This window comes from Berghia stephanieae, chromosome 1 (genome assembly GCF_034508935.2).
Source record: "Berghia stephanieae isolate SIO BIC M18660-M18661 chromosome 1, UCSD_Bste_1.3, whole genome shotgun sequence".
In the NCBI taxonomy this organism is placed as follows: domain Eukaryota; kingdom Metazoa; phylum Mollusca; class Gastropoda; order Nudibranchia; family Aeolidiidae; genus Berghia; species Berghia stephanieae.
The window spans coordinates 112,881,634-112,896,633 of NC_088360.1; the positions used below are offsets into that span (position 1 = coordinate 112,881,634).

At 35.5% G+C, this 15,000-nt stretch overlaps 1 protein-coding gene and 1 long non-coding RNA gene across 2 annotated transcripts in view; one reads left to right on the forward strand and one right to left on the reverse strand.

Annotated features, from left to right (window-relative positions):
- Positions 1-11,213, reverse strand: part of LOC144962757 (uncharacterized) — a 25,214-nt gene extending 14,001 nt beyond the window's left edge. Inside the window, exon 1 of the long non-coding RNA XR_013643523.1 lies at positions 10,949-11,213. This is a non-coding gene — a long non-coding RNA (uncharacterized LOC144962757). The remainder of the gene's footprint in view (positions 1-10,948) is intronic.
- The window catches only part of LOC144962756 (pyrokinin-1 receptor-like), a 71,964-nt gene extending 59,801 nt beyond the window's left edge, over positions 1-12,163 (forward strand). The window contains exons 6-7 of the mRNA XM_078895984.1: positions 2,882-3,038; positions 11,433-12,163. Coding sequence (XP_078752110.1) covers positions 2,882-3,038; positions 11,433-11,829 — 554 coding nt within the window. The 3' untranslated portion in view covers positions 11,830-12,163. The remainder of the gene's footprint in view (positions 1-2,881; positions 3,039-11,432) is intronic.
- Positions 12,164-15,000: the final 2,837 nt, after the last annotated feature.

Consider the following 15,000-nt stretch of genomic DNA (forward strand, 5'->3'; position numbering starts at 1 on the left):
AGTAAAATTCTCATTGCCTCTTCATCGTATCATGATATGTTTACAGTCTGTAGTGACGACATATTCAAGTACAATAGAAACACCCTGGGGCTTAAACTAACCTTTGGTCCTCGGTCTTATTCTGACAAAATACTTTTACTTTCATTTTTGGCCAGAAACTTTTATTATGATTATCGATGATTAAGATATCTTGCCAAAACTGTGAAAAAAAATTGCTCAAATTTGAGGGGGTTTTTTCAAGAGGTTCCGGGTTTGATAATTTTTGAGAATTCCGAGAAGTTGGGGTTCATTTTAATCGATCCTAATTTGAAGTAAATGTTATCGCAACAAATTGAAGAAAAAAATGTTATGTCAAAGTTTGGTTGCCCTGGTGTGATGATATCATTCTGAAACTTTTTTATCCAATTTCCACAACAAGGAGGAGAATAATAATACCATAATGACGTACTCTGAAAAAAACAAAACATGTTTTTAAAATATTGGCCAGAAATATCGTCTTTCAAATGTCGATAATCGATCGATATTTGAAGAACGAGTCTTCTGTCCTAAATTTTTGAAACGCGTTTTTTGTTTTATGTTTTTGGAGGGGTTTTGTTGTTGTTGTTTTGTTTTTGTTTTTTGGGGGTTTTTTTTTGGGGGGGGGAGGTTTGTTTGTTTTTTTTAAAAGTACTGCAGCATTGTAAAGTTCTGGATTCTGATTCGATATTTATTGATATATTGGAGTGTTTCACTCGTGTTTCTCTCTAATTTGACCTGAGGAAGTAGATGCTTAGTGATATTGCAGGCGGTTGGGTGTTTGCTCCTTATCAACTTCATGCTGATAGGTAATCAGTTGTCCTCAATCCTTTTATTTTTTAAAATTAATTGGGATTTTCTATTTAGTCCAGGGATTTTAATGTTTTCTCACAGCAAACCTACATAAACCGATACGGTTTGAATTGTGAATAAACATATAATCAACAGCAAAAAAAAAAAAAATTTACAAAATCATACAGTTTACGACCTCTTGTTTATCTCCGCATATAAGCCTTTTCTTTAAAAGTCTTGACTGAAAAGGCAAGAGAGCCCAAACTAGGAACTGCTTTATGAAGAGGTCTAAAAATTCGTTTTTGGAATCTTGGTTTTTGAGACAAATCGCTATAAATACATGTGCACATCAGAAGCAAATACTTTGAATGTCATGACCTACCTTAAAATTGTATTCGTAGCAACAATGACATAAGAAGTTAAGCTCATGCCCACATAATAGTATCTGTAATATGCATACGCACGTACGCGCGCACATCTTATACAAACTCGCACACAGACATCTACAACACACACACACACAAACACACACCTACCTAAACGCGCACACGAACACGCACACACAGTCACACACACACACACACACACACACACACACACACACGCACTCACTCACTCACTCACTCAAACGAGAAGATTAGGTTATTAAATAAAAGAAAGGTTTTCACAAGATGTTTTAAATTCTTAAATGAATACAAGCAAAATTGATGCTTACTTAATAACAATCATAAACGTATTCCAGAACAACTGGCACAGAAACATTTATCTTCGAGTCGAGGAGTGTCGATTTTCATTAGGATGGATAAATGGAAAATCACAATATCTTAATGTATCTTTTAAACTCCATTTCTTCTTTGTTTCCGTTTCGCTTATTTTTCTATGTAATTTGCTTATCTGTAATATTTATTCTTTGTTATTTTTTTGTAGCCTGCTCATTCGGAATATAAACATAGCTGATCTCAAATGCAATATTTTGATGCGAGAGATGGGCTAGCCAAATTAGATAGTAATGTTGTGTCTATGTTTGTTGAAGATGTTGATGTCATGATTTTGGCCAAAACTCTCACAACATTTCGCATCCGGAAATAACGTTCAAGACCACAAAACTGTGTGTGACCGTAAACGTTTATAGTCTGATTAATATAATTTAGTGAGACTACTCAAAAAGATGACTGGCTAAAAACAATGACAATTAGCTGAATGACGTCAATCTCGTTCTATCAATTGATAAAAATGCAAACATGTGACCCTCCTTCTCAAAGCGGTATTATGCCGGGGAGAGTTAGGTATTGGAATTTGATTGTAAAGCTACAAATATGAAATTTTAGGATTATATCTATTCGTTATGGTGGAGAATAAGATAATTTCTTATATTGCAATCAACTCAAAGTTACTATTTTTTGTAATTTTTTTGAAAACTCTGAATCCACTTTTAGAGACCAGATTCATCCTACATTATACAATTCCAGGACTGTGGGCCACAAATACACTTTTTTTTAAAATAAAGAATTATCCTTTTGTAGGAAATACAAATTATTATAATAAGGATTGGAAATTGCCCTTTATTTTGTTTCTTTTATCGGATTCCATTATAATGTTGCTTAATTTGATTGTCATGATTTCGTATATCTATTTCTTCTATGACGCACGTATCGAAGAAAAGAGAACATAATATTATTCAATTCTGCTTTACAATTTATTGCTCCCAAGCAGGCAAATGAAGCCTTATCTATAATTTCACAAAAACAAACCCTGTTAGGTGCCCTTTTTCTAATATATTATAGAAACACTACAATATTCATCATTGTCTTAACCAGGTATTCATTCATACCGGAGTCGAGAGAGAGAGAGAGAGAGAGAGAGAGAGAGAGAGAGAGAGAGAGAGAGAGAGAGAGAGAGGGGTATTGTTTGCATAATATCATAACCAAACGGAAAATGTCGGCAATCATTGTCACATTTCGGTCATATTGATCATGCTCAACACCGAGTGTAGAAAATATAGCACTTTGAGTCATCAACGCAAGAATACCAGAAACCCCCATGTCTAGTTTCTTATTAATATTTTCCTTCACAGTTGCTGTAGTTGTGGCATTTTTCTTGTGCTGGGCCCCCTTCCACATCCAAAGACTACTGGTATATTACAGAGGGTCTCCGTTGTTGGATTACATCATCTACTATCTCAGTGGGGTGACGTATTACCTCAGTGCCACCATTAATCCAGTTTTGTACAGGTAAGCCCATACAATGCACAATATCTTTTTTTTTTAAACGTAAGCTGTTATATTGATGTTATGCGTGTAGGTAAAATACTCACAACATCCGCCAGTTGGATATAACGTACTAACACACAATACTTTGTGTAACCTTAAACGTTTATAGTCTGATGATATAATTTGGTGAGATCTAATCACCAATAAGGCGGTCTAAAGTCAATAACAAAGAGCTGATTGAGGTCAATTTCGTTTCTTCTATATTCATTTATTTTACAAAAGAAACTATACAGTTTTAATTTGCTATTATCTCACATAAGAGAAAAAATATTGGTACGTGGTATATTTATCTTTAAAGAGTAGGCATATTTTTCTTTCTGTTGATATATCGCATGACTTTATTGCCTCTATTGAGTAGCAGATGAAGACCGCCAAAATGGTCGGTACAAAAGTTACATGTTGTTAATGTTCACCAAATAAAAGTTCAGCTAATTATATATATATATATATATATATATATATATATATATATATATATAATATATATATATATATATATATATATCACCTGGGCGTTGCTACGCAGAAGTTGCGCACCAAAAGTTCATGCTCAATGAGTGTGGCTTGAAATATCACAAACACGTAATTCGACCAAACATGACCAGTTTGCACAAAGTTGCTTCACTCAGATGGGCACGTGAACTCCAGAACTGAGATCAGAATATGTGGGGCGGCATTTTCATTTTTTTTACTGACGAATCGCATTTTAAAAATTAATTCCAGAGATAAACAAAGTTCATGCTATGGATGTCAAGGTGACCGTTTCAATGACCAAACCATCATTGAAGTAAAAATTCGAGCGTATGGATCTGTAATGATATGGGGAGTGATCATTGGTGGAAGAAAAACCGAGCTAATACGTTTCAACCAATGACTCAACTCAGACCTATAATCAGTGATATTCTTGAACCAATGGTCGACCCGTTTATTCGGAATTAGAAAAATCAAATGGTGATATTCCAGTTTGATAACGCCTCGGCACATAGATTGGGCAAATATCTGCTTCCTGAACGATTCAAATGTAATTGTAATGAACCAGCGACCAGCTCTGTTACCTGACATGAAAACCATTGAACATAACATGTGGGATTTTAAGAAAGGAAAGCTTTTCTTAATAACAAAAAAGACAAGAAAGCTGCATACAATTTGATAAATTATTCGAAAGACTAAATACAATTTGGTGATATACCAGCAGAAACAGTCAATCAGCTAACATCATCAATGGGTGATCAATTCTAACGGCAGACATACATAATACTGGGATGTGTGCTGATTTCAATTTTGTTCTCAATTTCGCAAAATCGATTTTTAATGATTGGTTTTAAATATCTGCAACTTTTCAAGTTTACACAAATTCAATAAAACATACACCAAAAGAAAACCAGTTTTGTCTAGTTTCCAAATATGTTCCAAATATGTCATTGTATTTGTTCCAACCAGCATTCAACTATTAGCGGAATAGAACTGTCTAGTTTCTTTAGTAAAAGACTCTATAAAGTATTATTTACCAATTTGTTCTCAAAAGTTTTGAGCTGTAGGACTACACATGTTTTTTCGACAGACACAACGGTGATTTCAGCCATGTTATCAAATATTTGAGAAATTAGGGAGCAGGCACTGGTGTAAGATAAAGATCTGAAAAAGTGTCTATGAAACAGTGCAGACAAAGCAAGAAAAAGATTCAAGAAAAAATCCCCTAAAAACCAGATTTATTCGACTGGGGATCGAACCTCAAACCTCCTGATTACACTGTTTCATACACACTTTTTCAGATCTTGTTCGTCCATGTATTCATGATTCACAGAAGTATGGTAGGAAAATGTGAATAAAGAGTCTTTTCCTATATGCTCAATATTGCGTCACTCCCAATAAGACCTAAAGGACCAAAATCGAATGCCACACCACAAAACCACTAAGTCAAATGTATACGGCTAATTAGAGTTGCCAAACCGGTTATGTCTATGCCTCTCGAGACAAAATTACAGTGACCTCCAGCTTTAATCTCATATCGACCCATTTAAAACAGTGACATCTTTGAAACTTTTCTTTAAGGTCAATGACATAGTCATTGTACAACAGGAAATTAAATTAAAATGCATGGTGTTAAACAGAAACATTTAGATGCTACTCTTTTTGATACATGATACGCCAGATACCGTAATCTGTTTTTTATCATGTTCTACAATATAATCAACAATACATTGATAACCCTTTAGCTTAATTAATTCCGGTTTTCTAAATAAGTTTAGTCCCCGTGGCTTTCACTTATTATTATTTGAAATAATACATAAGAGAGCAACAAGAAAAACAGACAGAACGGTCTGTAAGTAAGGAATTTCAAATATTAAAGTGTGAAATAAATGATTTTTCCTATAACATCATATTATTATGATATATTTAATGTAACATGATACAACAGAACATATGGTATAGGGCGAAATAGGATAAAAATCCCTTGAATGCCCTTAATATAAAATTGATTGAAAGATTACAATAATGATACACGTGGTAAAGATAGTATAGCAACTTAAATGTACACATGTATGTGTGATGTACAAACAGATATCATTAACCTTGACATGCAAAGCGCGCACGCACGCACACACACACACACACACACACACATACACTCATACATCCAGACATATAGAAGATAACCATAATAAGGGAACAATGCATGATATTTACATACAAGATTGAAAGGCATGTCAACAGCAGTGCAAACAAGCATCATTCGTCATATATAAATCTCTCATCATATAATTCCGTCTACTAACAACTTGAAATAATCCATAGATTTTGCATTCTTTGTTTCAAATTTAAAATTGTTCCATTTCCATCATCACTTTCTTCATAAGGTTCTGAAAAGTTGTCGTCAGAAATTGACAGAAAGATAAATACAAATAACAACCAATCTTCCAGGATTAGTGATTGAACCTGATTCTTACTGCCAAACAGACATGCTGCATTAAGCTTTCTCTTTTATTCTTCTTCCATTTGAACAAAAACATTGATGAAAAACTAAACCTGCTGATTATGCATTCTTGGTGTCAATTTGAATCGCTCTGTCATAATAAAAATACAATTCAAAACGACAGACAAAGGCAAAAATCCTAATGGAACATCGGAACATCGAAAAATCATTTGGTTGAAATCATGCCTTTGGGTGAATTATTTTATCTCTTAAAGTAATTCGTCCTTCAACAAATCCTTTGTGGAATATGAATGCTTGTTTTCCAATGTTGCTTCTTTCTCTCCAATCTATATTTGGACCTTTAATCTCTATAAAAAAATGATTTATCATTAGAAAAAGGGCAGGTTCGAGAAAATTTCATTCTCTAATTGTTAAATTATGTTTGTCTCAAATTTGATTTCTTTGCAATGTTGGCTTTTGGTTTTTACAATATCATTTCATTAATACGAGGCGAGTAATCATATTATGGACATCTGATCAATTGCTGGCGCTTCATAGAAAACAATATTAACTTGCCACAATTTGTATTTGTACGAAAGAAGGCCAAAGACCAAAACGTAATTATACGTAATTATATTGGTTAGACTTTAGTGGAAAACTTTATTTTGTCTCTTCTGATAATAACATACGTTTAACCCTTCGCTCAAATCAGTTAACTATGTACGTATTATATTCCTCATTGTTGCAAATAAGGTATTTAACATGGACATCAACTGACACGATACATACAACCTTTTTTCTATACTACTGAATTAAGCCAACGTTGTTTGACATAATGGGATTCCCGAGAATAACATCATCCTCCGATAAAACAATGGGAAATATTATGAGTAAAAGGTCCTTCCTAAGTGTTTAGCGTAAGGGTGTAGAGTCTGGCACGTCTATGTAGGAGGGTAGCAAGTAGGAGTAGACAGATAGGAGTCAAATAGTTTCCCCGTAGACTAGTGTCTGGTCCCGCTTTTATTTTCCCCCTTTTATAGTCGGGTAAAAAGCTCCTGACACTTGACTGATAGTAAGAGAATGTTTTAGGTTTAAAGAAATAGGTAATAGAAGTAGTGGTAGAGTATTGGCACGTTGTGTAGGAATAGGTAGGTTCAGAAGGTAAGTATTAATCCCCGTTAAAGAAAAGGTATATTAATATAAATCGACATAATTGCCTCATACAATAACAAGTTAACACATAATTAGCCAAAGAATAATAGTGCTGGTTTTAATTCATTAAATTTATCTTACTAGTAAAAAGCCCGCAATTTCGCGGGGAAAGAACTATTTTCATTCGATATTGCCAGAATCATTTTCTTGATTAGCTTGATTACGATTGATGCACATTTTAATCGATGTGCTTGTCGTCGCTGCCGTGCTTTATTCGGCATGATTTAGTGCATCAGTAAGTAGATATCAATATCAATAAGTCGCAGGTCTTTACCACGTTTTACTTGGGAGTGCTTTGCACTACCTTCAAAACTTTACAAATTAAAATGGCGGCCGAGAATCAAAACAATGGTCAAATTAGGAAATTTTAAACTTTCACAAATCTATCGAGGTTTGTTCTAGAGTTTTTAAAACGCTTGTTTATATGATGACAAATTGAATAAATAAACGCCTGACAAAAGATCAACGGTGAAAATACAAATTGAATGAATACTGGGGATGTAGGAGCTTTCGGAATGTCTCCCCTTTACTTAACTTATGTGAGGTCAAATGAAAATCTGAATAATTATCACATCGATGGCATAAAAACGACAGTAATATCAGCAGTAATATTAGTTGATGTTGTTAATCGCTGAAACTTGATTAAAACTTCTGTAAATCCGAATACCGTCGTGTGGTCTAGTGAATTATATCACTATGAATGCCACGATTTGCTGAAAAATGCCAATCTGACAGTTCCTAGCAAACACCCCCCCCCCCTTGCTCAGGAATTTCTCTACTTGATGAACACCCACACCCCCCCCCCTTTTTTTCTTCCACGCAACGACATTCCACAACACACACACACACACACACACACATATATATATATATATATACACCACACACACACACAGACACAGACACATAAACATACACGCAATGAGAACACACTACTACATAACAACACTGATCACCGCTAAATCAACACAACGGAAGTAAGGCCTCTACTGGACAGATAGAGTTGAGGGTGTGGCCATGAGGTGTGTTAGTGTCTTCGGTAAATGTTTTATGATATCTGTTTGACTTAACGAACTTTCAAACTGACTTAAAATTATAAAAGGAAATCAAGTTATCTGCTTATCTATCTGTAAAAAATACATTTCTATTTTTCAAATCTTTCAGTAGAGTTGTGCGCCGTATCAATTTTTTTATTGACTCAAATAAGCACAATGTTCTCCACAAGGCTATATTTTTTAAAGAAAGGATGGGTAAGTAATCTTCATCCGGTATCACAAACTATTCATTTTGTTATTGAGTGGGCTAATCTTTAGAGAAGTCTGGGCGGCGCGAAGGTTTTTCCGTTATATATGACAGTAGCCGTTCTGGTTCAGTAGTTTCAGTCGACCACTTGCCAGATTCCACTCTGTCTCATTTTGTCGCCAAGTACTGGATAGTTAGTAGGTGGCCTGTTGCATGGTTGATTGTTCGGCTTGGTCCGTCACATGATGTAGGTTCAGTCTGTACCCCGATGTAGATGTGGTTAATAACCGCTGCAGGTTTCGTTAATAACCGATCCTCGTTCACACATGTTTTCGCTAGTAGAATTCTCGAGTTTCCTATGAGCAGTGAGCTCTAAGTAGATGAAATGGGAGAGAGAGCGTTTTTATCACTGCCTAGCTTATAAGTGTTTCTCTCGGGAGTTGGAGAATCTCAAGGAGCCAACAATATTCAAGGATTTAGGTTTACTTGGTTTACTATTGGTTGTTTTCTGTAGACCAATCGTATTCTGGGTGTCGTAATTGTAGCGTCTGTACTCTGGTGAATTTCTAATTAGGTCGTTATGTATCCGTTACCATTGACGATCTCGCACATGGCTCACGCATAGGTGAGAATTGAAGCAGTCTCAATGCGGTCTCAACTCTGTAGCTATACCACATTGCCTTTTTTGTGCCTAAAGCGATAACGATTCACACTTTGCGATGCGTGAAAGTAGATGTATTGAGATTATTAACACCTTGCGATGCGTGAGAGTATATGTATTGAGATTATTTACAATCCTGGGAAAGTTGAGGTTGGGAAAAGTTGAGGCGATTGAAATATCTCACTACAGTCCTGGGCCCGTTTTCATGAACGGGGACTAGATTTAGTTGTTTACTAGTCTAGTTAATGACTAGATAGTCTTTAGCCCAAGCGAAGCAAGTAACTAAAAAAATGGATTTCATGAACGCTTTCTAGTATAACCGGACTAGCTAGTCTCTTGCCTAGAGGTGGGCGTTGTAAGGACGGTGACTAAGTCGGCTATTTTGTGCGGGAAACATCACGCTCTCTAGTACACGACGGCAGGCAAGATATCCGCCTTCATATTTACAACGTAAAAGATTTCCAAAGAGCAACACATGCGATAGAGCACGTGATATTGACTGTCGACTGTTATAGACTGCAATGATGTCGATCGTTGACTGTCAATTCTATAGATAGTTCGAAGATGATGTCATTCATGTCTTTGTTATTGTTTTTTTTTTTTTTTTTGCCATCCACGTTTATGAGTACTTCTCACTAAACTGTATTAACCAGAATATAAACCTTCAAGATTACACACAGTTTTGAGTGTTGGCCAGTTTTACTTCCGGAAGTCAATGTTGTGAACTTCTTAGCCAAGTGCATACTATCTATATTTAGGCCAATGGAAGTATCATTGTGACTCGATGTACACGGAGATTGAATCTCAAAGAAATTGAACCCCCCCCCCCCCCCAAAAAAAAAGAAAGAAAACAAAAACAGATAAACAAACAAAAGAGAAAGTATGTTCTGATTAATCACATTATTTCAGTCAGTTACAATGCCAACAGAATAATTTTTGTCTCCACATACTTTCTAATCATTTTTTGGTTGTTCTTTGACGCAAACCCTTCTACTTCGGAGTCTCGTTCACTCTCAACTCGCGAGCCGATAGATTCAGATATTTTTTTTTGTTCTTACTCACAAAAATGTGTACTTTCGACGACCTGCACTTATCTTATAGTTTTTTTAATCCAGTGTCAATGGCAACAGGACACTTTTTCCCTCTGTCATTCGTAACCGACGTATTTTCTTTCCGAATCGAAGCGCACTCTATCTAAAAATAACTGCTATCTTGTTAACGCTACCATGTCTCCTAATAACTAGTCTCAGACTAAAGCATGAAGTCTTGCCCTTGTAAATGACTAAAACTTGGTCAAACTTAGTCCGAAGGTGCGTGATTTTAGTGTCGGACTTTCTTAGTCAGGTCACATGAAATCCGATTTTTTCAAGTCATTGACTAAAGTCGCAGATAGTCAGAGACTAAGCACTTGTCCAGGTTCATGAAAATGCCCCTGGTATAAAATCGTCTTTACGTCAAGACATGACTGACCTTTTTTATATTGGTGCCCTAACGCCTCAATTACATAAGTCTAGATTATGACAGAGAGGAAATTGGATGAAAAATAAACCCCCAAATTTGTCTCTGATGATTTTGACTTTACTTTAATTTGCTGTTACTTATTTCACCCCTACCGACGTGTTCTTAATGCAATGAGTAAATACGTGACCTTTTATACGGCAAAATATCCACATTTTACAAGGAATTAAAAACCAAGAATGCACATATTGGACGAGAGACGTAAGATAAAACAAAATGAACTTTATTGCCATATGGAGAAAAATACAAACGAGAAGCATCCTGTAAGGTGCTATTATTAATCATTTTTGACAGAAATAAATTTATAACCGGCCAGGTACTTACCTTAAACCTGAGTAGGGTGAAAAATATGTGAGTAAAGAGTATTTTCTAAGCACTCAACTTTATGCCACCCACAGCCAGACTACAGATCGAAAGTTGTCATACCGCTAGATCACAAAGTCCGAATAAGTACATCATGTCATTATATAGTCTATTTTCCACAGTCGAAAAGAAACTGAAAGATGGCTTCAGTCTTAATTAAGTAATAAAGCCCTTATTATATTAAGATTGAATTGAAATGTTTCATATAAAAACAAACATCTCAGGATCCAGCACCTCTTCAGGAAATAGCTTTCAATTAATTGATTCAACATCAGTACATTTTCGTGTTGCTTATTATGTTCTCTGAAACTTTTCAAAAAAATTTTGATTTTTAAAAAAATGTTGATACAATGTGCTTCATAAGATTAAGATGCATGTAGCATTCCACCTGACCTAGACATGAATATAATAAACTGATTTTGGTCTTTTTCTATTTTTTTTACAGCATTATGTCACTCAAATTCCGCCAAGCTTTCCGTTCTACATTACTTAGATGTTACAGTTGTATGGTCATCAGAAGAAAACCTGAACCACGACGACGACCTCACAGGAACTCCTACACCTTCAAATTCCAACATAGGAGCCACATCAGTGTAGCTCTTCATTGTGGCGCTGCCGATAGTAGTAGCAGCACAGCAAATAACACAAATTTAAATAATAACAACAACAGTAGTTATCAAAACAACTCAAATTCCCCTGTGCTTTGTTGCGATGACGGCGCCTCCTCGTCGATAAGTCGACCCCTTGTGGAGATGGTCGCGCGGGAGGGTGGACATGGAGAACGGTCGTTTCGTGAAAATAAAGGCTCCAGTCGGAACAATGTCTCGGAGAGAATGCTGTGATCACTTTTTGATGAAAAATCCGGTCGGACTGACATTTCTTGTCCAAACTAACAAAATCGTTTTATCTACAACGATGGCGGACAAATCAGTCTCCTGACACAGATTAACCAATAAAATGTAACTTCGGATCTTCCTACTCATCTGTGAAAAACAACTCACAACTATGTGAATGTCAACATTGTGAAGCAACTGGCAATTTCCAAATCGTGTACAAACCAGTAATATTCAAAAGTCGTTTCTACTATATTCGTTTTAATATCACGTTTTGTTAATATCTCAAGAAGTTTAAAAAATATGTGCTCATTCATTGAGTTGTCACACTCAGATTCGCAAAATTCCCTCCTGCATGCTGCATGATTTCTCATGGTAGATAAGTATGGTTTAATATTCCAAAAGTTTACTTCTAGTGATTTATAGTTCTTTGATTTAATTAGAATTTCATTCCAAACTACGGAAACCTCATTTACAATATGGATGGTAGAAGCTATGGCAGTCTCTGTTCTCTGAACTAAGGCGACAGTGCTGCAGTCTACAGGTTTCTTCCTCTATCACGTACTCTTTGGATCACAACTCGTTTTATATTGAGCTGCACATCATGTTAATTCTTCATTATTCTTTCCGAAATCTTAAAAACTTGTTTTGGTTTGTTTTGTTTTTTAAAACATGGAGCCAATGATAACTTATTGTTAGAAGCATATTTTGTGTAACATAATTCTTTTGCCAAATGCTACTCAACTAAATGAAACGAAATCTTCAGAATGTTGTGTGACGATTGTTCATTGTCGCCCTTAAAATACATATTTATAAAATATTCATATTCTTTTTCGCCTTTGACCGTTTTTCCCGTGTGGAGTGTGAGGAGTGTTAACAATTAAACTACTGGACTTCCTTAACATATTAGTCATTCAAAAAGAACAATTTCCTTGGGAAAATTTCATAATATTTAAAAGCATGTCTAACAATCAAGTTATATACGAACTGCTGATAAGAAAACAGGGCCTAAATTTTGCGTTAAAACTTAACAAATATTACTCATGCGTGGGTTTTGGTATAATATAATACAAAATCTTTGATATTTTATTGACCGCTTATGGATTTTGAGAAGGCATCGTGCTTTTTTACATGCTTCTGACTTTCTCCTGGCATTAGTGATCAACGATGGAATGACAGACTATAATGTGAAGGAAAAATAATACGTTTTTAAAATTTTGGCCAGAAACTTGTCCTTCAAATATCGGTCCATTAACCCTCTCCTTACAATCCATTTTCAGGATTTTCCCCAAAACTTCACACCCAACAAACATAAAAATAATTTTTTTATCACTCAGACACAATAGCAGTAAGTTCTTGCGATACATAATTTCTGTAACAAAACATGCTCTACAACACACGGTTTATTTTCTTTAAATTTTTTTTTGAATAAGAAAAATGTTGGTTGTATCGTAACGAATGTGACGATTTTCCTATAGTTGGTAAGGAGAGGGTTAAAATGACCATCATCATGGCAAAAACTCTCAAACCTAGAACATTGCGAAGTTCCGAGTTTGAGAGTCTTTGTCAATATAATGGTCGTTCGATATTTGAAGGACGTTTTTCTGGGTTGGTCAAAGAACTGCAGTTCTAGTCCTATTGTATTATCGAAAAGAACTACTGTGAAATGTGTTTAGATCGACGTCAAACAAATCAAACGATTCTAAAGTTTTAGTATCACAGCTTAAAAGTTTGTGCCTTGACGCTTTAAAGTGTAGCAACTCTGCTTTTTAGTTCAAAACTTAATAGCCTCCCAGAAAAGGCCAGAGACCATGATGAATGTTGTAAGGTTGTGAAGTCTGCATCCCTAAAGCCCCCCCCCCCCCCCCCCCCCCGACATGGGAAAGAGTAAGAGTGACTGAGTGAATGAGTGAACTCTGCTTTAAGCGGCGCATAGTTCTTGGAAAAATCTCTTGACTCACATGTTCTCATCATAATCAGGTGTAAAATAATTTTGGACGTTGGCAGAATTGATTCTGCTCGCCTGACTGTCGTGATATTTCGTCTTTCATGATAAGTGATGTTGTTGGCTAGGGAACCTTTGTAAAGCGCTTTGAGCATGCTAAGTGGATATTGCTCTATATAAATGCTCAAATTTTATCCATTTAAATTTTGAGGTCACTAGAAAGTTGAGTTGAAAGGTGAGTTAATTCGGATTGTAAACTATGACCTTCCGGTCCAAAGTTGCCATCTGACTGTAGCTTTTGACTATCATTTTCTGGGGTCTGCCCAAAAAGTACCAATTGTTTATTTTGGGGATTTTTTTTCAATTATATTAGTAGTTTTGTAGCCAATGTTAATGACCTCGAAGGATGAATTCGTTTGTTGTTGTTTTTTTTTTTTTTGTTTTTTTTTTTGGTTTTTTAATCCGGTAGCTATGTACCGGAATTAACACTAACAGCTGTCAATAAAATATTATCAACTATATTTGTTTTCATTATATATATATATTGAAAAGTCGGGAAAGCAGCAAAAGATTATGATTTGTTTCTTGGTATTTGTTTTTCTTTTTTTTCTGTGTTCTATTGAGTTCTTTTTTTTTAATTTGGGGGAGGGGATGGGGGGTAAAAAATTGGCAGCCTCTAATGGAGTTAATTCTTTGAAAAACAAATCATTGGAGCCGTTTATGCAGACTGAGAAAAAGCAATGGCCAATTGATTTTTCTTGGGATATAAAAAACAATGTGGAAAAAAATAATGCTAATACTGGAATTTTCCTCTGAAAAGAATGTGTTTTCACGTTAAATCCACTAGTGTGATTTAAAGGATCAATACACGAGGCGTGGAATTATTTCGAAAAAGAAAAGCAAAAGTTTGCCCATCGACGCCTATGGTCTGTCTTGAAAGAATCGATCTGTTATTGTGTTATCCAGACTACAAATTACAGACGAATGGCAAAAATCGGGGAGTGATTAGACCTGAGACGTCGAGAAATTCAATACCTTCTTTATAAGAAGAATGACAATAGCGTAACATTATTTGTCTTTGAAAATATTATTCACTCTTATTGGTGTGCGGGGGAGGGGGGTGGGGAGGGGGGTGATAGCTCAATTGGTAGAACGCTCAATTCACACACAAAGGGACCAAGATCAATCCCGGGTGTAGTTGAGATTTTTTTCCGACCCACCGTCCACTCAGCAGT